Genomic DNA, 23,676 nt, shown 5'->3' on the forward strand with positions numbered 1-23,676 from the left:
GAACTCTATTAGGGCTAGCACGAGTGCACAGTGGTTTAGCCACTCTGAATTCTTATAACATTACTGATTTTTTTTCCTAGGATATTTATTTATTTACTTATTCACTCGGTCACTTAGCAGATACTTACAAGGCATCTACTACAGGTTATTCTAGGCACTAGTTCCTAGAGGTTAAGTCATAAGATAAACACAGTCTTTGCCCACAGAGAAGCTCATGTGCCATGTGGTAAGACAGCTAACAAGTAATCAAGACTTCTAGATTGTGTTTGAGATGAAGAAAAAAAGTGGCTGCAAAAAAAGAGAATAACAAAATAAAACAAATCCACTTTAGAGATATGAGTCTGTAAGAAAAGAGCTGCCTCTGAGTTGAGGTCATGAGAGGGTGAGAAGGTGGTAGCTATGTCCTGGTGTAAAGGTAGGCAGAGCAGCAGATAGAAAGGCCCTGAGGTGGGAAAGGGTCCCAGGCGCTCTAGGGACTTTCAGAAGGCCAGTGTGCCTATAGTTCATTGAAGGATAGAAAGATTGGAATGAAATCAAGTAGGCAAGAGAAAGGCAAAGGCCAGATCCTTCTGGGTTATAGAACAGAATTTATTCTGAGTGCACTGGGGTGCAAAGAAGGATCTTTAAGCCTGAGAGAAGATGTAATCTGATCTATATTTTAAAAGATCACCTGATCACTGACTGAAGAATAATAATACATCTGAGGGGCAAGAGTAAAAACAGCAAATCATATAAGAGGCTGTTTTGATAGAGTAGATGAGAAGGGAGAAGCAGAAGAGATAGAAATGGGTGAATTTGAAGGATAAACTGGAGGTTCAGCAGACATTTACCTTGAATGGGCCACCTGTGTACATTTTTTTTAGTTCTCTGACTGGTGTCCCAGCCAGGCTACGTGTCCTGTTCATCTCTGCACCTTCCTCTGCTGCTTAGTTCTGTTGAAAACAGGGTTCTCTACAATCTTTCCTGTTCCAGTTTTGTGTCTCTCAGTGAATGTGTTTCCTTCTCAGGTGGTAGATATTTGTCACAAATTGTGGGCCCTGAGATGTGCCATCCCCATTTGCTATTCTGCCATTGTCATACCATCTTGTGGGATATTTTAATTTATTTTTAATTCAGTTCTTGCATTTCATTAAAAATGTATTGCCTGACATATTTCAGCAAATATGCCTAATAATAGCTCATTTAAGTTTAAGCCACTCATCTAGAAGAAAATATTTTTTAAGTTAATTAATTAATTAATTAATTTGATGTTTATTTATTTTTGAAGCAGAGGAGACAGAGCGTGAGTAGGGGAGGGCCAGAGAGAGAGAGGGAGACACAGAATCTGAAGCAGGCTCCAGGCTCTGAGCTGTCAGCCCAGAGCCTGACACAGGGCTCAAAACCACAAGCTGTGAGAGCATGACCCGAGCTGAAGTCAGACACTTAACCCACTGAGCTACCCCAGGTGCCCCTTAAGTTTGAGAGAGAGTGTGCATGCACGCATGCTAGCAGGAGAGGGGAGAGAGAGGGAGAGGGAGAGGGAGAGGGAGAGAGAGAGAGAGAGAGAGAGAGAAAATCCCAAGTAGACTCTGGGCTAGTGCAGAGCCTGATGTGGGGCTCAATCTCACAAACCACAAGATCATGACCTGAGCGGAAATCAAGAGTCTGACGCTTAACCAATTGAGCCACCCAGGCACCCTTAGAAGAAAACATTTTCAATGAAAATGAAGTGGCTAATCAAGAGATTTTTTTTCTTATACCTCAGCTGTTTAAAGACTAACATGAAGGGTGCCTGGGTGGCTCAGTTGGTTAAGCGTCCGACTCTTGATTTCAGCTCAGGTCATGATCTTATGGTTTTGTAGGTTGAAGCCCCGCATCAGGCTCTGTGCTAACAGCATGGAGCCTGCTTGGGATTCTCTGTCTCCCTTTCTCTCTGCCCTTTCCCAACTCACACTGTCTCTGTGTCTCAAAACTTAAAAAAATAAATAAATAAAGACTAATGGTGATCTACAATAAGCCTTCCCTATGCATAATGTGGTTAGAGATGCCGAAGACAGAGAATGGTTACAACCTATCTAATGTTTCTAATTTATTCCAACAGAATGTTGGGATCATTTTACCAAGATAAGTGTTAAAAGTGCTAAATAAGTCATATATCCTAATTATATTTATGTGTCTATAGATAAATACCCTAAATAAAGATGAGGCTATCAAGTGATATAGCCATGAGTTAGAGTTTGAAAGATGACGGAAATAATTTTCAGTTAGTCATATGAGTTAAACTTACCATTTTTGGTTTGTTTTAATTTCAGAATTACCATTTCTGAAGATGGAAGCCTCAGAATTGTCAATGTGACTAAGTCAGATGCTGGAAGTTATACCTGTGTAGCCACTAACCATTTTGGAACTGCTAGCAGTACTGGAAACTTGGTAGTAAAAGGTAATGACTAACCCAGAGAACACATACACTGATATACATGTTTTCATTTCTAGTATTGCCATCTCGGGTGTCAGGATGGCTGAGTGGTCTAGGGAGCCAGATTCTAATATTGCTATCTATAGAAGTGGCATCATTCATTTTAACATGTACAGATATTACTGTGTTGCTAAATTAATACATCATGCCAAACATGATATGATTAATGATTCTTAGAGAACTGTTGGTAATGAATATGATTGAAAGGCTATCTTATTTCAGCATCATCCAATACAATTTTGAGAATTACAGCCATTGTATCCATTATACTATTGTAACTAATGTTATCTTCAATCCTTTAATTAAATTTCTTTCAAGTCTCTGTAGATTTGAAATTCATGTCTAGGAACACTGTGCTAACAAATTAAAAACCCATGACTCAAATACTATTTTTAGCCAACATTGTTTAAACAATGACATTGGCTATTTTTAAAAGAGCTATTCTGGTTATTCAGAGATATGGATATGGATTATTATACCAATAAAGGGCTTTGATCACCTCTGTGCTTTTTTAGTCACCCTGCCAACCCTCTCGGTTTTGAGGAAATAAAATTTTCCACATAACCTTAGTCTGGGTGCTTTGTAGTATATGACACAAATTCCTTTATGCCCTTAGCACAGTACATGATATGAGTCTATTCTATCACCCGATTGATGGGATGGGCTGAAAGTACTAAATTGCAAAGTATGAGATTTTAATTTACATTTTATTTGCATTTCTATTATTTCATGGCTTATAGAGTCATAGAATTTTTGAGTTGAAAGGATCTCGGCAATGGATGATCTGACTGGGGAAGATAAGGCTCAGGTTGGTGACTTTCTCAAGGTCACCAGTAGTGGAAGAGGAGTGTTAATCCAGGACACCTGTACTAGGAAATATTTTTAATTCTGTTTTCTTTTTCTATAATATGTTTTTATAAAATAGATATTTTTGTATAATAGATATAGATGGGTCACATCATATTATTTCCTTCTTCCTCTTTGTTGCTCCTTCTGTGAAGTAAGATAGCCTAAGAAAAATAAAAATATCTCTCTATCTATCTAAATTGTAATTTAAAGAAGAAAGATAAGGGGCGCCTGGGTGGCTCAGTCGGTTGAGCGGCCGACTTCAGCTCAGGTCAGGATCTCGCGGTCCGTGAGTTCGAGCCCCGCGTCAGGCTCTGTGCTGACAGCTCAGAGCCTGGAGCCTGTTTCAGATTCTGTGTCTCCCTCTCTCTGACCCTCCCCTGTTCATGCTCTGTCTTCCTCTGTCTGAAAAATAAATAAACATTAAAAAAAAAAGAAGAAGAAAGATAACAACTATCTAATTGCCTATTTTGGGGTCATTGGAAATTGGAAAGATACTACCATTTAGAGAAGGCTTTTTATTCAAAACATACTTATCTAGTACACAGAAAAACTGGAAGACCAAGAGTCAGAAGTAAATCTGTATTTAGATTAACTCCACTATTTCAGTCTGTAAATTAATCACTCAGAGCAATAGCATGGGCATAGACTATGTGTGCACTTGGTTTCACAGGGCAAAGAGAAAAAGAGGTTAGATAATATTTGTAAATCAAAATTCCAGCTAGAGGTCTTTGCTAATTTATGGCTTTCTCAGCTGCAGAAGGAAACAGTGATCAGCTAGGACCAAGAGGAATCCCAAGGTTTCAGAGCTGGTTAATGGCAGAGCTGGGACCTAATTATAGATTATTTGCTAGTTATAGAGATACAAGAGAGTACTAGGCAGTAGTCTTAGGTAGTGATTAAGAGACTGGGCTTACAGGCAGAGAGATCTGGCTTTGAATCTCATTTTTCTCACTTACTAGCTCTGTGACCTTGGACTACATAATTAACCTGTGTTGGGATAATAGCAGTGCCGACTTCTTAGAGTTGTTTTGATGACTGTGATAATCCATGTTAAGTGCTTAACATAATGTTTGGCACTCAGGAAATATTAGTGGTTGTTTTGTTGTTGTAGCTTATATTTGAATAAAATGGCTGCACATACATTCTGAATCTTGTTGAAATGAACATGTTTGAAGTTGCCACCACCAGCCCATTAGAGTAATTAGCAAAGAGAACTGCTGAACCTGCCATCAAAAACATGCCCGAGAATGTGAAAGATTATAAACACCTAAGGCTAGAAACTACTTTTTGCTGTTCTATATTGCTGTTTTGGGATGTTTTTATATGTGGTTACAAGTTATGTCCTGCGTTTGATAAGCCTTGATTTCCTTGGCTTTCAAGATGGTGGACAGAAAGGAGTGTCCTGTATTTCCCATTAGAGTTCATATTCCAGCCATACAACCAGTCCCAGGACACTCCATCCCCATCCATCCAGATGGTTCTCTGATGCTTGTCTTGTGCCAAATCACGGCACAAAACTTGCCAATAAACCAGTTATGAAATATGCCATATCCACCCCATGTTTGGGGTGGATATAAATGTTGCTGAGGTAGGAACATCCACCTTTTTAAAGAGATTAAATACTTTATTTCTAGACTTCTCCTTAAATGCAAATGGTGATTCCCCAAGTATAGTGTAAGAGACAGTTTTAGACTTCATACTTTCACTGTTTTTTGTTTTTTGTTTTTTTTCAATAATTTGTTTCTTACAATGTGTATTAGGAAAATACTAGTTTTCCGTTCATGGCAATGATTTAAAAAAAAACAAACCTCCTTTTAAAATATGTTTAAGTAAAGGGATGCCTGGGTGGCTCAGTCGGTTAAGCATCTGACTCTTGATTTTGGCTCGGATCATGATCTCACGGTACATGAGTTCAAACCCTGCATAGGGCTCTGTGCTGACAGTGCAGAGCCTGCTTGGAATTCTCTCTCTCTTCCTCTCTCTGCCCCTCCCCTGCTCCTGCTCTCTCTCTCTATCTCAAAATAAATAAAAATTAAAAAAAAATAAAATGTATTTAAGTAAAGAAGTGAGCCAGTATAAAGAAAAATGTTAAGTATGTGTTATTATTATGAGACAATACATAAAATCATAAAGATGGGATATGAAGATTGGGAAAGATGGTACATTGGCATTTTACAGGATAGTTTTAGCGGACTTAAGGAAAGGATTTAGAGGGACACATGACAGGATCAATACCTGTTTTGCTGAGGCACATGGAACACTTAAGAACTAAAATGTCCTGATATAGGGGGGAACGAAAAAGACTGTGGCAGGAAGAGCCTGGTAGCCTGTGAAAGTGGAAGGCCAAGATCTGTAGGTATGAGCCCTGGGGTCATTGGCTCCCTGCCAGGGGGAGTTCGTTTGTTTAAAAGCCACACTCTTTCTGGGCTTGGCTGGTGGTGCTCCATTGCAGTCGGTTTTTCTGCAGAGGTTCTCTGCTTCTTTTATTGTTCTTATAGGTGAGAAGGGGGAAAAAAAGAAATATGAGTTTTATCTGGTCCATATGTTCACAGAAGTTAGCAATCCTGTTACTTTAGGTAAGGTCAGAAGGTATTTGAGAGAACATTTATCTCCCGTTGCTTGGTTCTGACTCCCATTAGCATTAATGGGAAGTACATGTGTGTGCATAGGGGCATCCAGACCACCAGGTCGCTGTGAAGGACATTAACATAAACCGAGAAATGCAATTTAGAAATCTGCCCCATAAAGCACGATAAAGGCAGAGAAAACCATTCTGAACTCCATGTGAACTGTGCCAAGTACTGAATCGCACATCATAATGCTTCAGCCCTGTACCTTTAATGTAAATGTAACAGTTTAGCCTGAAATATGACTGAGCGCTGTATTTTAATTCAATTTTGAGGTCTACAAAGGGACTAATTTATCAGAGAAGGTGTTCTCTAACCTTAAAATGTGCTTGTATTCGTTTTGATCTCCTCATACGTAGGATTAAAACACCGTGAAGGTCAGACATCAGAACACATCTTCCCTAACCTTTTTATAATAATTCTGTCATTAACAATGCTTTTAAAATCCAATTCTCTTTCTCCTCACCCCCACCACTGTGTTTTCAAGGGAGGCCGGAGATAGTGTCAAACACAGGGTCAGTAAGTAAGCGGGTGGGGGAGAAGGAAGGGATAAATCCACTACAGCAGGTACAGGAGGTTTAAAATAAATCTCTGGCTGGCAACCATAAAATGGATAAATATTCAGATTATGCATGAGCAGGCTTCCAAACTGCAGAATTCTGACAGGTGCCCAGGGGGCTCTTGATTATCATCCCATCATCTGAATTTCTAAATTTTACTGATATTATTTTTTAAGCTAGTTATAGTATATTTGGGATTTGGTTTGCTGTTTAATTTTAAACAAGAACAGTTCTCATGTCAGACCCCTGAATCCTACCAGAAAGCATAATATTTGACCTTTCAACCAAGATGAGCTTTAGCAATTGTCGACATCATTAAAAACTATACAGAGGGCAGGCTGCATTTGCATGCAATATTGTACTTACTAATTCATTTTTATCTCTGTAGCAGAGTAAAAGGCATGCCATTTCGCATGATACAGTGTCTTTGCTGTACAGGTTTCATATGAGAGATATTTTTAAGTAGCACTCTAAAGAAGGGCAACTTAGCGTATTTGTCTTCAATGTAGTTCAGCAAGATAACTATGGTTATAGCAACCCTAGCTCCTATTGACAACCTCCAGGCATGAAAATGAAGTGCAAGGCTCTAAGCTGTGGATGTTATTATCATAGTTATCTTGCTGAACCACAACCAAAATGACCTTGAGTAAGTCTACAGCTGGTGATTCCAGACTATACTTTGAGAAGCTCTGTCCTACATCAAAGAACTTTGCATATGCCGCATCGCAAGTGAAAGTTCATTAGAATGCTTAGCAGAAATATAGATTTCCAGTGCCCTAAACTAATAAATCTAAGTCTTTAGGGATAAAGAAAAAAAACATTTTTAATAAGCACCCTACTTGATCTTGATATATATGCTATATTTTCAGGGGTTGGCAAATGATGGCCCATGGGCCAAAGCCAGCTATCTGTTTTTGTACAGCCCAGGAGCTAAGAATGGTTTCTACGTGTTTCACTGGATGAAAAAAATTCAAAAGAATAATAACAATTTCACACATGTGAAAATGTTATGAAATTCATATTTCAGAGTCTGTAAATAAGGTTTCAGTGGAAGACAGCCATGTCATTTGTTTACATATTGACTGTGGTTATTTTTACACAACTGCAGAATTGAACAATCATGACGAAAACCATATAATATATAACTGCCTACATAATTTTCTCAATTTTGCCTCTTAGCCAGCAAAACCTAAAATATTTGTTATTTGGCCCTTTCCAGGAAAAAAAAAAAAAAAAACTTACTGATCCTTTCTTTTATGAGTTTTTTATTTCCCTAGACAGATCTTCAATACTTGGTCTGAGGTATAGCCTTGCCAGGTTATGCAGTACTGGGAATTTTGACATCCCCTTGAGTCTGATTACAAGCTAAAATTGGTGGGGTTAGTTCTTTCACAAGACCTTAACCTTACCCCAGTATCAAAAGGGTTGACCTAGTACTTGGATATAAGTTAAAAATCCAGAGAGGCAATTAGATCATTGATTGAGAGAGAGGAGAAAAAAACCCTTGGAAGACACTAGAACAATGTATTCGATCTGATTCTCAAGGAATGAGAAGGCCTCACACTGATGGAACCAGACAATTAGGCCAGGGAGAGTCCTAAAGCACAAAATGTGTCAACTGGGGTTTATCAAGATACTTATCTCTTCCTGAACTTTTCACTGTCACCAGCCTAAATCATTTGAACTGTTTCACATTTAGTTTACCCATGTCTCTGGCTGCAGGTTGTTCTTTTACTAACAATTTGTTTTTTTCTTTTTAAGGTGCCCTCTATACACTTTTTACCCTGTTTTCATCTGAATTTTAAAATATTTCTTAATAGATCAAGAAATAAAATAATTTTTAAAAATTAAAAATAAATAAAAACACTTATTTTTGTTTTCCAGATTACATTTTTTTTCTAGTCAGTGCACAGAATTACTTTCATAATAAAAAAAAAATTGAACTTTAACTATCTTTGATAGAAAAAAGATTCTCAGTAGAATTTAACTAAGACCTCAAATACTTGGGCGCACCTGGGTGGCTCAGTCATGTAAGCATCGGGTTTTACCTCAGGTCATGATCTCGTACTTTGTGGGTTCGAGCCCCGGGTTGGGCTCTGTACTGACAGCTTAGAGCCTGAAGCCTGCTTCAGATTCTGTCTCCCTCTCTTTCTTCCCCTCCCCGGCTGGTGCTCTGTCTCTATCTCACAAAAAGAAATAAATGTTAGAAAATTAAAAAAAAAAAGACCTCAAATACTTGTAACAAGAAAATTCTCATTTTCCATTCCTGCAAAGGGAAGACGCTTCTGTGGCTTAATGAACATTTAGTTGATGCTTTCATTCCCAGAATGTTCAATGTCCAACCCGTCAAGAATTTATTTACATTTAGAAGAAAAGATGTTATCAAACACATACATATAACAGAAAGGAAATTCTTACCAACACCAATGAGTTTCTACAACATTTCTACAATATTCCATGTAAAATACATCTGTTTTTAACTGTATGACATTGAGAAATATCAACCTATCCATGCATACCATGACTGACACAATAATGTAGAGTCTTTTCACTTGGAACCTTTTTTGAAAATGAGTTTGAAACAGCCCACATCTTCTATGTAAAATTATTCAAGGCTTTATCCATATTTGACTGGGGATCAATCAGAAATCAGTAACCAGCAATGACATTTGGCTGCTAACCCACAACAAAAGCTTTTAACATTGGGCCCTTATAACAGAATACATTTCAACCTAATTAAGTGTCTTCCACTGGAACCAATTATTTCTAGGCAATAATTAAGGGTCTTTCTAATAGGATTAACACGAATTTTGACCCAAGGCACCCAGAGTAGGAAAAGTTTGTTGTTAGAAGTGCTAAATGCTAATTATGTTAGGTCCCCTGGTGGAAGGACAATGGCCAGAGTATTTCAATACTAGATCCTGTTAGATATGGAGACCTGCCACAGTGGAGTTGGCAACAGTTAAGTAAGATAGGAGAATCCTAAAGAAAAGTTAGATAAGTGTGCCTCTTGTTCCTCCTGTGTTCACAGAGCATAACATAACCTGGAACTCTTTATACCAAGACATGAAGCCAAGACCTTGATGAAACGGTGTAATATTTCCCCTGACATTCCTGTGAGCCCTAATGAGGGCCACATGGACGTAGCAAATAGTGTGCCTTTAGCAATATTAATCATGGATAGAATGATTCCCCTTTTGCCCAATACTTTCTGTAAAAGATCTTCTCACGTTTTGTAATGCTAAGATTTAATTTTATTAAGATTGCATACCGTGACAGTCTACTCCGACTGCATCCTGCCATCATTTCTTTATCTTTGGTCTTCTTCATCCTAGGAAGTAATCCCGTAACTCTTGTGTTCCTATGCCAACTCTGCCCTTTCATAGGAAGGCATCTATGCCTAGGCAGGCTTCACATTCTTGCTTTTGATATAAAAGACACACTGCAGGCCAAGATTTTGAATAAAATTTCAATCTTACTAGATTGCTAATAAGAAAAACGCAAATGTAAGCACAAGTGTGATAGGATTTTTTACATATGAAATTGGCAAAAGATAAACATCAAGAAAACCTTTTGTTCATGAGAGTGTGGACAGTACTCATACACTCACTATAAGTAGGAATGTAAACTAGAAGAGACACCGTAGAGAGAAGATAACATTGAAAAGTGCAATCTCGGGGCGCCTGGGTGGCTTGGTTAGTTAAGCATCCAACTTCAGCTCAGGTCATGTTCTCACGGTCCGTGAGTTCAAGCCCCGCGTTGGGCTCTGTGCTGACCGCCCAGAGCCTGCAGCCTGTTTCAGATTCTGTGTCTCCCTCTCTCTCTGCCCCTCCCCTGTTTATGCTCTGTCTCTGTCTCAAAAATAAATAAATAAACCTTAAAAAAAAAAAAAAAGTGCAATCTCCGTGGCTTGGGAATTCCATTTCTGGGTATCTGCTCTAGAGGAAATTATACATGTTCTGAGGTACACTTGCAAAGATGTTCATTACATTGTTTGTAATGACAAGGGAAAAATACACAAACAAATTAAAGAATAATACATGTGGTATTATTTCATATAATGCATGTAATATGATTTAATATAAAATTAGTAACAGGAAATCATACCATATAATATTTAAACATAAAAATACATGTTCAGGATAAAAATTAACTCATGGTATTTGTGAGAGAAGGGATCTGGAGAGAGGATATATGAAAGGACTTAAGCTATATTGGCAATATTTTACTTGGGTAAAATTTTCATGTATATTCAGAGGGGAAAAGGCTGTAAAAAATGTTAGAGACTGCTGATTCTAGAAATGGGAATATGAGTACTGCTGATTTGTTTTTGTTAGTCATCTATGTATAATATCTCAAATTAAAAAGAAATGCCAGGTCAGAATTCTTGTGCATGGTAAGATATCACAGTCAAAATCATTCAGATAGTGGATCCAACTTTCTATCTCTCCTCCTGATATTACAGAATAGATAAAAACCTTATTGCTAATGATATTTAACCTTTTTAATCCAAAATTGTCTTTTAAAGAAAAATCTCTACTGTAGAATGAAATAAATGGTTTAGTTCCTAATGAATACTCAGCAATCAAAATAAATAAAACAAACAAACAATAAAGGCAAACAGAATATGACTCTTTGGCTTCATTAAATGTGAAGCACATAATTAATTTCTTTTCCGGCAATTCAAAGAGACTTGTGTTGTTCTGATTCAGTTTAATTGAACTTATTACCACAAGCAGATAATAAGAAGAATATTGAAGATATCCATCTGGCTTGCACTGAAAACCTCACATGTTTCATTCTTCATGGCTGTCATAGGCCGTACTAATTGCCTCATTTCAGCTCTTTTACAATCAGTATGATTTAGCTATTAATGTGATAAAATTCTTACTCGAGAGGAAGTTGATATTAAAAAGCATAGATCTCTGGCCTACCTCTGCTACCACTACTGAACCCATCCCCAGCATTATTAAAGTTATATATTTTTCAAATACATAAATAAAAGTCCGTCTCTTTCTTGTGCATATCTTTTTAGGTTACATCTGTCATCTTATATCTTGCCATAGAGCTGTTTCCCGCTGAAGGAAAGAAATGGTTTATGTTGAGCTTTTCAGTTCATAAAATGTTTAAAGATCAATGTGGTTTGTTTTCAGCTGTGGTATGTTTTCTTTTTTATAATTTCCAAAGCTGAAATGGATTTTAAATGGCTAATTGTGTAGTAAATTAAAAGGAAAGTAAAATCAAACACTTTTATCTTCTGTTCCTAAATATCAGAACTTCCTGTGGTTTGTCATGAAGACTGGTTGGTTTTATATGGACAAGCTGTCCCAGAAGCAGAAGGGTGTGTGTGTGTGTATGTGTGTATGTTAAATCATCCATCTCCTTTTATTTTAGAGATGGTCCCATGGGGGAAGCCAGCATTTGGTCCCAATTCCAAAAAGGAAAGTTTGGTCTATTACAAACCCTGAACCAGAAAAGAGATGTGTCAGAAAAATTCATGAGTGATTCTCACCTTCGTTTCTTGGCATTTGTTTTCTGTACCAGAGGCAGGAGGGGGTTTTGCTGTCCCAAAGGAGTAGCGCCACCAAACCATAATTGAATTTCTCTGGCTGTCATAGGCAATCAAATCTAAGAAAACCTCCCAAAAGACTGTAGGCTTTTAGGTTAAATACAGAATCTGACCAGGATGAAGGCAAGTTAATTAACATTTCCATCATTTCTCTCTGATTTACTCTAGCAAGATTCACTTCTAAAAGGTTAAAATGGTTGTCTCTTCTATGCAGCCATTTGAAGAGCCAGAAGTAGGTTACTAGCTATGGAAGAAGAAATGTAAGCAGAACACTTAGAGCAACAGTGGCTTTTTACATGGTCTTCTAGCAGTTCGATAATCACTGTGCAAAAGTGCAAGACATGTTATTAAATGAGGATTAACAATATCCACTTTGAAAGCTTCCCATACTAGAAAACATGTCACCTATTGCCATATTAACTCCCCCCTTCTGTCTCTTCAGAAGTAGAACTGCTTATAAATGTAAGTCAAGCTTCAATTTTTCCAAGAAGAGTAAGATCGACAGGGTCTAATCAGAAGTGCCTTCTCTTTCGTATCTATTTTCATAAGGCTTACCCACATGTCTTGTGACATATATCTGTCTCTGTTGGCTTTGTCTACAACACAAATAAAATAGCTGGTCACAATGCTGTTGGCACTAGTGCTTCTTAATGGGTAAGGCAAAGAAAAATTAAATTATACAGACCAGTATAGTTGATGAGAAGACAATCTGATACAGTCCAAATATGAGAGAACAGTGAAAAGCTACAAATCACATACTTGTCACCCTCCCTCTGTGACACCACGGGCAACAGGCCACAAGCATCAGAATTGCCTATTGTTTTTTTTTTAATAAATGCACATTCTTGAACTCTCCCCTGCTCTGATGAACAAAAATCTCCAAAGGTGCAACCCAGGAATTTCCATTTTTAGTAAGTTCTCCGGGGAATGCCTGGCTACAAACCTAAGAGCTCACAGTCTAAGAGTAGATACTGATAGGCAAAGAGATAGAGCTTTGTTGAAAGTATAGAAGGAACAGAAAGGAAGGAATGAAGAGGGGATTCACTGAGGGGATAAAAGTGATAATTGAACTGGGAACTAAGAAATGAATAAGAGCTCACCAGTTATGAAATATAAAGGTAATATCAGGCAAAAAAATTTTATCTAGTAGCCAAAGGCATAAAAGTTCCCAGCATGTTTAGGGAAGAACCAGTGAAAAGATGAAATGAGAACATGTCCAGAAAGGAGGCCCCTGAAACAATCTTGGCCATATTTCAGGAACTGTGGGCAATAGAGAGGCAAATATTTTGATTTTCTTTTTAATGGAAAGAAAACACATTCCATTAACTATACATATATGATCTTGACCCTAACTTCATGGGAAATTTTACATCTTCTAAGAGGATTTAGAAAGAAAAGTAGTTATCACAGCATAGGATGTTTTAAATACTTTTTTAAGTATGTGATAATCCATGTTATTTGTAGAAATATTAGAAAAAAGTTAATCTCATTCCGAGAGATCCAATTAAATATTTTTTTACGTTCTTTTACAGAATTACATCTAGGGGTGTGTGTGTGTGTGTGTGTGTGTGTGTGTGTGTGTGTGTGTGTTTAAATCTATATTTGACCTTTGAACAATGCAAGGATTAGGGCTACCAACTCTGTGCAGTCAAAAATCCAAATATAAGTTTGACTCCCCCAAAACTTAACTACTAATAGCTTACTGGTTTGTGTTTTGTTGTTTTTTTTTTTTTTACTAATACCCTACTCTTGACAGAAAGCCTTACCAATGACATAAACAGTCATTTAATACATATTTTGTATGTTGTAGGTATTATATAATGTATTCTTACAATAAAGTAATCTAGAAAAAAGAAAATGCTATTAAAAAATAATAAGAGGAAATACATTTACTGGATTGTACTGTGTCAAAAAAATCTGTAAATAGACCCATGCAGTTCACTCATGTTGTTCAAGGGCCAATTGTGTATCTATCTGTCTGCAAATCTGTTAACAGATATACTCATACAAAAAGGTCCTGCTATGGGTACCAGGTTGGCTCAGTGGGTTGAGTGTCAGACTCTTGATTTTGGCTCAGGTTATGATCTCACAGTTCATGGAATTGAACCCTGTGTAGGGCTCTGTACAGACGCCTCAGAACCTGTTTGGAATTCTCTCTCTCTCTTTCTCTCTCTCTCTCTCTGCTCCTCCCCACTTACTCTATCTCTTTCTCTCTCTCAAAATAAATAAAACTTTTGAGAGGAAAAAGATCCTACTATACACACAGGGGAGAGGCGGAAAGCAAGAGAGAGACACAGAATCTGAAGCAGGCTCCAGTCTCTGAGCTGTCAGCACAGAGCCTGATGTGGGGCTTAAACTCGTGAACCGGGAGATCATGACCTGAGCCAAAGTCAGACACTTGACTGATTGAGCCACCCAGGAGCCCCCTCCTACTGAAATTTCTTATCAGTGACACATGATGTTACCAATCATATCCTGATCACATGAATTATTAGAGAATAGATAAAATGACAGAATCAGTATTCGAAATTACCATATAAGATAATCATATGAACCAAATGTAACAAGCCTAATTTAATAGTGGCAAATGTAAAGATTTATACTTGGCTCCCAAAATCAGGAAGAGAGAGAGAAGTTTTAGGTTATGCTGTGTGTTTAAAGTTTTAGTTGACTGTAAGATCATTGCTGAGTCGGCAATATTCTACATTGTTTTGAGGCAAATTAGATCTATAATTAATAGAGTATCCAAAATAAGAGAGGGGGAAAAACTACAGTAACACTGATGAAAATACTGGGAAAGGACTATGTTTTTATTTCTAGACTGACAATAAAAATTTGAAATCAGCCTAGAGGAGGACAGCTGGGGTGATGGTAGGAGGTACAGCTAAAGGAACTGGGAGTGGTGAGGCCAAAGAAGAAGACCTGTGGAGGGTGGATGAGAGGAATGGTCAGTGTTTTCAAACATTTGAAGAGCTAGCACACTCTATGTGACGTCAAAAGGCAGTACCAGAATAGATGGGTGGTAAGCATTAGAGCAAATGATATTTTTTTGTGTGTTCAATAAAAAGGAAAAAGTTCAAATACTTACACCATGCAAAAGATGAAACTCGTGATTTTTCCATTATTGATAATGATCACTACCAGACTGGACATGTGCCCTAGGGAGACAGTGCAGAAAGTATGCAGCCATCAGATGGAAGCATGTGGTCTGAGTGGCCTGTAAGGGGCATTTTCAAGTAATGTTAACGTACCGGCAGCCTACTTGGATGACTTTGTAAACACTGACCCATATGAACCTCCCAACTCTGAAATGTTCTCACTCTGCAATTTTGTAGTTTTAAAAACTTATTTCTGCCCTATGTGTCTTTCTACCCCTGAGCAAAGCATGCCCCGAGGTTGAATTCTATCATGTTGACTTAATGTTCTTATTGCAGAATCTCTCTGAATTTTTTTCTCCCAGTCTGAATTTATTCATAATCAGCAATGCAGTATGGGTTGAAAACATTATTATGCTAATTATGGATAGTGTGTTCCTAAAACAGAGTCCAGTAAAGGAATCTTTTTTCTATTATATGTTGGAATTTGAGGGAGTTCAATAAATAATACTTTTATCTATTGACTGAGGTTGAAAGCCACTGAGAGGTAAGTCAAGGTGCTGAGGCAGATGGCAGCTGAATGTCAGCTTTATCATGATAGAGCTGATGGAAGGGAATGTGGCTAGATACATAGCAATGGCAGGCTCCCTAATGCTGAATTCCAGGTTTGATAGACTTGCACCACTCCGAAACGTATAGAATGGGAGAATCAACCCACTATATGTGTTTATTTCACACTTCCAGGAGAAAGAATGGCACAGAGCCAGGAATTCTTCCCCCACCCCCAGACTCACCATTGGATGAGATGGGGGGTGGTCAGGAGAGAAGGGTGGTAGGAAGGATCAGCAGTATTCAAATGTCAGCTATAGCCACAGGTTACAAAGTGTTGGCTAATTTGACTTGAAACCACAGTTTTATTTTGTTTGTCTGTGAATCAGGGTGCCCTTAGAGTGGGGAGGCATGTACTCTCAAAACCGACCCCAGCCCTCGTTGTTCCTTATTGTCTTATATCTCTGGATCACACATGATACTGCCAGGCCCTCTTTGAACTTCTGACTTAACGCTATTAAGTGGGTCTCATCATTCTGTGGAAAAGGCCACTCTTTTGATTATTTTCAACTACTAACTTATTAAGTAGATATAAGTTGAATATGATGGGGATATGAGAAGAAGATTGTAAAAGGGAATGTTTCAAATCTTTCTGTGTGTAATTCTGCCCATGATTCTTTTTCGGATCTGCATTTTACCCCCACGTCTGTACCATGAGATTATCAGGGTGAATAGAAACTCAGTTATCTGAATGGACACAGTCTTCTCAGGAGCAGCCAGTGGTTAATTGGGACAAGAAAACACAAGTCATTATCTTTGAGAAATCTGAAGCAAATTGAGGCAGGTTGTCACCTCTCACCAGGAAACAAATTAGTCCTGTCTTTAAAAAGACTCTGCTGACTGGGGATTCCTGTCAACTGCCACAGAAATAAGGAGAATGTGGATTAATGGTACTAAATAGTGGTCATGAAACACCCAGAAACCCATTTTCTTATTTTCATGAATATTTCTAATTGATTTGACTAGTGTGTTTGACAAAATTTGTGCTAAGTTTTAGCTGCAGAAAATCAGGGTGCCATCCTTCAGCTGAAAGCATTAGTATACCAGTCTGTTTGGAAGAAGCTCTGTGTATAAAGGAAAAACCATAAATTATAAACAAAATAGCTCTTTCCCTTAGCTAACTAACATTTTAGACTCCCTGCCCGCCTGGGGGTGATTGTAGCACAAAGAGAGAGAGAGAGAGAGAGAGAGAGAGAGAGAGAGAGAGAGAAATAATAAAACACTAACACCATGCTGGGTTATAAAGGTTGTGAATAATATAAAACTTGAGAAGATATGACCTACTTTTTCTGAATTGTGTGAATATGGGAATGATTGCAGTCTAGTGGAAAAAACAGTGAGCTGAGTTTCTGCCATCCTGGGTTCTGGTCCCAGCTCTGTTACCAGCCAACTGTGGGACATTAAGCAGTGTCACTACTAAATATGATTCCAGACTCCAGTTTTCTTACCTATAAAATGAAGAGCCTTGAACAGAGAGAGTTAAGACCTCTTGCAGTTTTAAAGTTCTATGGTTTCATAAAGTAATACTTAGTTGGAATAAAGCCTGAAAGTCCTCTAAATTCCAGGGTTTTTTTTTTTCTCAACAACAACAACAAAATCTTTCCAAAGGTACTGTAACTCAGGCTCCCAAAGGAAATGAAATGATGTCTTCCATGTGCAGGAGATTTGAATTGTATGAGCATTTATTTTACATGAATTCAGTGTATGATCCCTGAAGGAAAGAGAAGAATTACAATTTAAGTGGTGTAGACAGTTTTACCAAGCAGTTGATCCGTAAGTACTTATGAGATAAGGATCTGAAAGGACACTGGGCTCAGTGCACCACATTCGTCATGTACTTCTTAAAATATGATCATCTTGCCACACTGGATGGGATTCTAGTGTTTGATGACATGTTGATTTTACAATATGGCCACCAAACACAAGCCAGCCACTTCAAGTGGCTGATAGCCAAAGAAAGAGCTGGAGATAAACTGGCACATTTGGATACCATATTGATTCTAAGGTGGTAACTTCCTGTGGGATTTTTAGGGCAATTTTCAGTATTTCCCTTAAAAAGTTTGACTTTAAAACTGAGCCCTATATAGATATATCAGAAAGCATTTAAAACTTGTACACGAATGTTCATAGCAGTATTACTGTTAACAGCCAAAAGTGAAATCAACCCAAATGACCATTAGCTGATGAATGGATAAACCAAATGTGGTCTTTCCATACAATGGACTATTATTCATCCTTAAAAAGAAGTAAAAAACTGATAAATCCCAACGATACATAAATGAACCTTGAAAACATGATGCTCAATGGAAGCCAGACACAAAAGGCTACAAATTGTATGATTTCATTTATATGAAATGTCTACCACAGGCAACTTCATAGAAATGGCAAGTAGATTAGCTGTTGTCAGGGGATGAATGGAAGAGAGAATTGGGACTGACTCATAAATAGTACCACGTTTCTTTTTGAGGTCATGGAATATTATGAACTTAGATAGTGGTGATGGTTGTGCAAATAATAAATATGCAAAACCTACTAAATTGGATATTTTAAAAGGGTGAATTTTTGCTGTGTGAATTATATCTCAATATAAAAAGAAAAAAATAAGTAGTGATCTTTTTGTACTATAAAAAGAAGAAAGATAAAGAAAAGGAAGGAATAAAGTGAATTTTCCAGCTGTGATCCAGGAATCATAATTTCTAGAGCTTGACACATTCTTAAGGATCATCATCTTAATGATTCTCACTTAGGGGCTTCTCCTGATCCCAAATCTACTGTGATAACAGCCCTCCATCTACTCCCAAAGACATTGTTAGGCAACAGTGCCACCATAAGTCTTCCCTTCTGTAACCTCATAGACTCTTGGCACCCTTCTTCTCAATTCCTGTGACAACATGTCAGATATTAAGAGCATAGTATTTGAATAGAGAGGATTTCTGGTACATCCAATATAATCCATTTGTTCCCTTCTCTACTAATACATTGTAGGGGGAATACTGTGGGCTTTGCAGGTAAACAAACCAGGTTCAAATCCGAAATTCACTTAAAAGCTGTTCAAAGTAAACTTTTGTAATATGGGTATAACAGAACCTATTACATAGGCTTTTGGGGAAAACTAAACTAGAGAATGTATTTACATTAATTAGTATATATCTGAGTTCAAATTTTTATTTCCTTCTCTTTCTCTGGCTACTCTTCAAAGCCCACCAATTGAGAGCTCCATATTCTATAAACTGCCATATTCGATAAACATCTTATCTATGCCATTGCGTATTTGGCTTCAGGAATAAAGTCTTTTTGCCACGCTGTTTCTATCTTACCCTCTTAGTTAGTTAGAAAATTAAATCAGATGGTGCTTTAAAGTACTTGGTACAGTATTTGTCCATGTGGTAAGTGTAGTATAAATGTTAAGTACTGTTATTGTATGGACTGGTAATTCAAGGTGTGAAACCTCTAGAAAGTCTTCTGTGAAATTCTCTAAGCGACTCTACAGCAGTAGCAAGCATTGCTGACTGTGTCACTAGGTTGAATTAATTACCTGCCATCTTTGTGAGACACAAGGAGAAGAAGCCATGTGTTGGGCTCTGGATAATAGAAATCTCACCAGTTCCATTGACCAAGACAAGCCTTAGTGCCAGGGTACTGCTCCAACTGTGCTGAGATAACCTTCATCTTAGCCTATGTGGCTTCTCAGCCTGGGTGATCTTGACCAAAATTCACAATTTCTCTGAGCCTCAGTATTTTTATGTAGGAAGTAAGGTACATCAGCTTCATTTATTTATGTATTTATATGTTTTCTATTTTTCTTGTTTTTTGGCCAATGGGCTTTCATAATGTATATGCCTCCACAATTAGGGTGTGTTTCTGTGTGTGTGTATGTGTGTGTGTACATGTGTATATGAGTGTATTTTTGTCTTTCATATTGTATTCATACTATTATTATAGTAGTATGTATCCAAGATAAGACCAAATAGCCTGTGCCTCCTTCTATTGTACCATGTTGCCTTCCAAAGGAGTTCAGCAAATTTTTATTTTTAGAGTAACAGCTGAGAAAATTAATGTTAACAGGCCAGGGAAAAATAGAGGTTCTCAGTGGGGCACAGTGAAAGGGGTATGGGCTTTGCTGTACTACAGCTTGGATTCGTATACCAACTCTAGCCCTTCTGAGCAGCTCTGTGATCTGGGGCAAATTAATTTTTAGGAGTTTGGATTTCCTCCTCTATAAAATGGAAAGCCCCATGTGTTGCAAGGATTAGAATTTTCTCTGTAAAGCACCATTCTCTCTGTAAATGCCTCTGGCATTGAGTAGGTACCTTTAAATGATATTCAATATCATCATGCTTCTCTTCCTTTCACTGCCTGCCCTTCCCCATTGCCTCCATGCCCATTTATCCAAGAGAAGTGACTGAAAATGCTTAACTTTGTATCCTACTCTGGTTCCCTAAAAATGTACCAAAACTCCAGCAATGTTGCTGTAGCAGCACTGAGGTCTGAGAGATTAGTCACTCTCTTTTCCGACAAGGTAAATCATTACTTTATATCTACTTCTTATATTTATGTTGTTTACCATTGTGCATGTATTATAAAACCCACAAATCAATGCTCTCAGCAGGCGAAACTGTTCAAACCTGCAGAATGTCTTCTTTTGTACTAGGTTTTGACAAACCAGTATCTGCCTGCCTTGAATTCTGTTTTCTGAGGGAGGGTGATTTGGGCAGCTGGGGTCTGTGATTGATCTCTGAGTGACTTGTACTTTATCAAGGAGCAGATATGATTTCCCATGTATCTGATTAACCTTCTCTGTAAGATTGCCATCATTTCTGTAATGCCAGAGGATTATTCTGTGCTTGGAAAGATGGATATCAGCTCCTTTTAATCAATAGCCCACAAAAGGTGTCACCTGGCTCTGCCTAGGCTTATCTATAATGTCTGACTGAAAGGGTGCTGTCATTTGTCAAATAACCTGGTTTAATTTAAAGCACCTAGGAAGTGAAGTTGCCTTTATTTTAAAACAATATGCAGAACAATACATTAGGTTAGTAAAATGCATGCTTGTTTTCTGGATGATATTCTGTTAGAAAGAGAGAATACGAAGGAGGTGAGATACTCCCTTATCCATCTCCATTACCCAGGACTGACTTGGTAACAAATATATTCTCGTGGGCGTAAGAGAGGAGCAGGGAATACAATAGATTGTGTGCCAGCATACAAAAATGATGAAGTATCACTAGGCTGTCATACAATTTTTCATCCAAACTAGGGTGAACAGGATGCTATAGATAAGCCAGGACAACACATAAACCAGGACTGTACTGGGGAAGCAAGAACACATGGTCACCCGAAGTCCTACCATGCTAGTGTTGAATAACTGGGTCATTTGGAGTTGATGGCGTTTCTGTGGTGTACTGCCCTCTGGGTTCTCTGAGGAATGCCCTTCAGGTTATAAACTAACCATCTCTTATTACTGAACCGCATATTGGATGCATAGATCCATATTTGAGGTAACAGCTCCTACCAAGAGAGCAGAGCTGTTAATTCGTGGGACTAAATCTTGCATAATCTAAATCAAGTTCAGACAGTTTTCTGTCTGCTCTAAGGTCCTTTTTCATTGGCAGTTTAGGGAAAATGCCACTGCTTCATACTGAAATCTCGGTCTGGAGACAGAGTGAGTCAAGCAGAAAACTGCCATTCTCCCAAATGAACATTAGGTGACAGAACAAGAAATCTGTCAGGCTGCAAGTTTACCTGCACAGATCCTCCAAAGTAAACGAATCAGAGTTGAATTTTTTGAGACTCATAACAACAGGCCAAAGAAACAGGTTTTACATTGTGAAAACTTGAGGAATCGTAAGTAAAGGTTGACAGTAGCCCCTCCCCAACTCATTCAGTACATTGGAGAGGATTAAAATACACAATGCTGGGGGCTCCTTAGCTTGGACTTTGAAACCTCCCTTCAAATCCTGATTTCTTCACTTCCTCTCTAAGTGTCTGACTCTACCTTTGTAAAATGAGAACAGTGCCCGCTTTTAGGAGTTGCTATGAGCCTTAAGTGAGGTGGCATTATGCAGAACACTAAGCTTATGTCCTGTCACATAGAGATACTCTGCAAAATGATAGGCTTTTTGCCTTCTAGAGGTACCTAGGTATCCTGTCATAGTTAGGAACACCCGTAGATCCAGGTGAAAACTTCCCCTGTGCTGCTAATTTTCTGAGCCTCAGTTTCTTCATCTTTGAAATTGGGGTACCAATGTCTATCTGACCTTAGTTTGTTTTCTCAGTTTTAACTTTCCTGCATAGATGTATATAGACAAGGAATTAAGAATGAAATAGTTCTAAAGGACTTAGCATGAGAAACATAAGCACTTACTCCCTTTTTTCCCTTTCTCAGAGGCAACCACTTTCAACTTGTTGGGCTTTTCTTTTTTTTCTTGGTTTTGTATTGATTGTCTTATCTTTATATAAAATCTTTATCTCTCCAGGTGCCTGAGTGGCTCATTCAGTTAGGCATCTGCCTCTTGATTTCAGCTCAGGTCATGGTCTCACAGTCCGTGTCAGACTCTGCACTGAGCATGGAGCCTGCTTAAGATTCTCTCCCTCATGCTGTCTCTCACTCTCTCTCTCTCACTCTCTTGCTTCCTGCCCCTCCTCAGCCCACACACACACACAAAAATTACTTATAATATGTTTATCTTTCTTGATTCTTCAATTTTAGGGATTGTCTTTTGACTTATTATAGAAAATGAGTTTTTAACTCACACACGCCCATCCTCTTATTATAAACAAATCACAATTCTGATTAAGTTTTAGTCCATAATTACATAATTATGACTATGCAGTGCTTTTTCCAAGTAAGCAATGAAGTAAGGATTACTTCTCCTTTCTTTTTTGGTGCATCTTTTTTATTTCCCTACTATCTTTCTGTTTGTTTACTAAGTTTCTATGTACATGTTACCAATTCAAACCCCATACTTTGGATACAAATGCAGAAGTTTTTAGAAATATGATTAAACACATACTATATAATATCCATCTAAGATGATTCTTCACCATTTTCTTGGGAATTCCTCTCAAATCTTTCTTATTTTGGATTCTTTATTACCTAAGTCTTATTTATTCATTCATTTTTTGAAGCATATCCTGCAGTGGTTTCCTGAAAAGCACTGTACTTCTCTATAAGTTTCTTTCTTTTACTCTCACACTTGATGATAGTTTGGCTGGGAATAGAATTTCTGGCTAGAAATAATTTTTCTTCTGAATTCTGAGGGTATTGATCCACTGTTTTACAAAGTCCAGCATTGCTATTAAAAGTCTGAAATAATTCTAATTTCTATTCCTTTGCATATGACCTGTTTTTGTTTTTGTTTTTCTCTGTCTCTCTCTCTAGACATGTATAGACTATTCATCAGCATTGTTCTGAAATGTCATAATATTGTGATTATGTCTAATTGTGTCTAATTCATTATGTCTGATCCAATTTCCTCTTCTCTGATTGATACTGAATAAGCCTATTTAATTTGGAAACATATGTGCTTCTGTTCTGGGAAATCCAGAGTTGTATTTGTTGAAATTTTATTTCTTTACTTTTATTTACCTGTCTTCTTTATATTGAGTGGTTCTATAATTTTCTCTTTTATCCTTCCTGTGTTTCATGTCTTTGTGTTTTTGCTCTATATTATAGAACTTTCCTTAGTTTTCTTTTCCAGTTACTTTCATCTCAGTCATTGCCAGGCAGGCAAAGGCAAATGACAAGGCTGCACATACAGTGTACCTGCTGAAGCAGCATTTCCAGGAAGAAATTCGTGGAGACAATAAGCAGCAGTAGGAATACAAGATGCCCCATTGTCCAGGCATTCTGGAGCAACCCACAGAGATCTAAAAGGCAACTGTCAGATGACAAAAGTGGGTGTTGAACCTT

General features: G+C 37.8%; 1 protein-coding gene across 7 annotated transcripts in view; it reads left to right on the plus strand.

Moving 5' to 3' along the window:
- The window catches only part of LOC109254642 (contactin-4), an 893,345-nt gene that overhangs the window by 823,673 nt on the left and 45,996 nt on the right, over positions 1 to 23,676 (plus strand). For all 7 annotated transcript variants that reach the window (XM_019428738.2, XM_019428734.2, XM_019428733.2 and 4 more), the window contains one exon: positions 2,292 to 2,419. In XM_019428738.2, the coding sequence (XP_019284283.1) occupies positions 2,292 to 2,419 (128 nt within the window). The remainder of the gene's footprint in view (positions 1 to 2,291; positions 2,420 to 23,676) is intronic.

The sequence above is a fragment of the Panthera pardus genome, unplaced genomic scaffold (genome assembly GCF_024362965.1).
Source record: "Panthera pardus isolate Hobbes unplaced genomic scaffold, ASM2436296v1 HiC_scaffold_8, whole genome shotgun sequence".
Taxonomy (NCBI): Eukaryota; Metazoa; Chordata; class Mammalia; order Carnivora; family Felidae; genus Panthera; species Panthera pardus.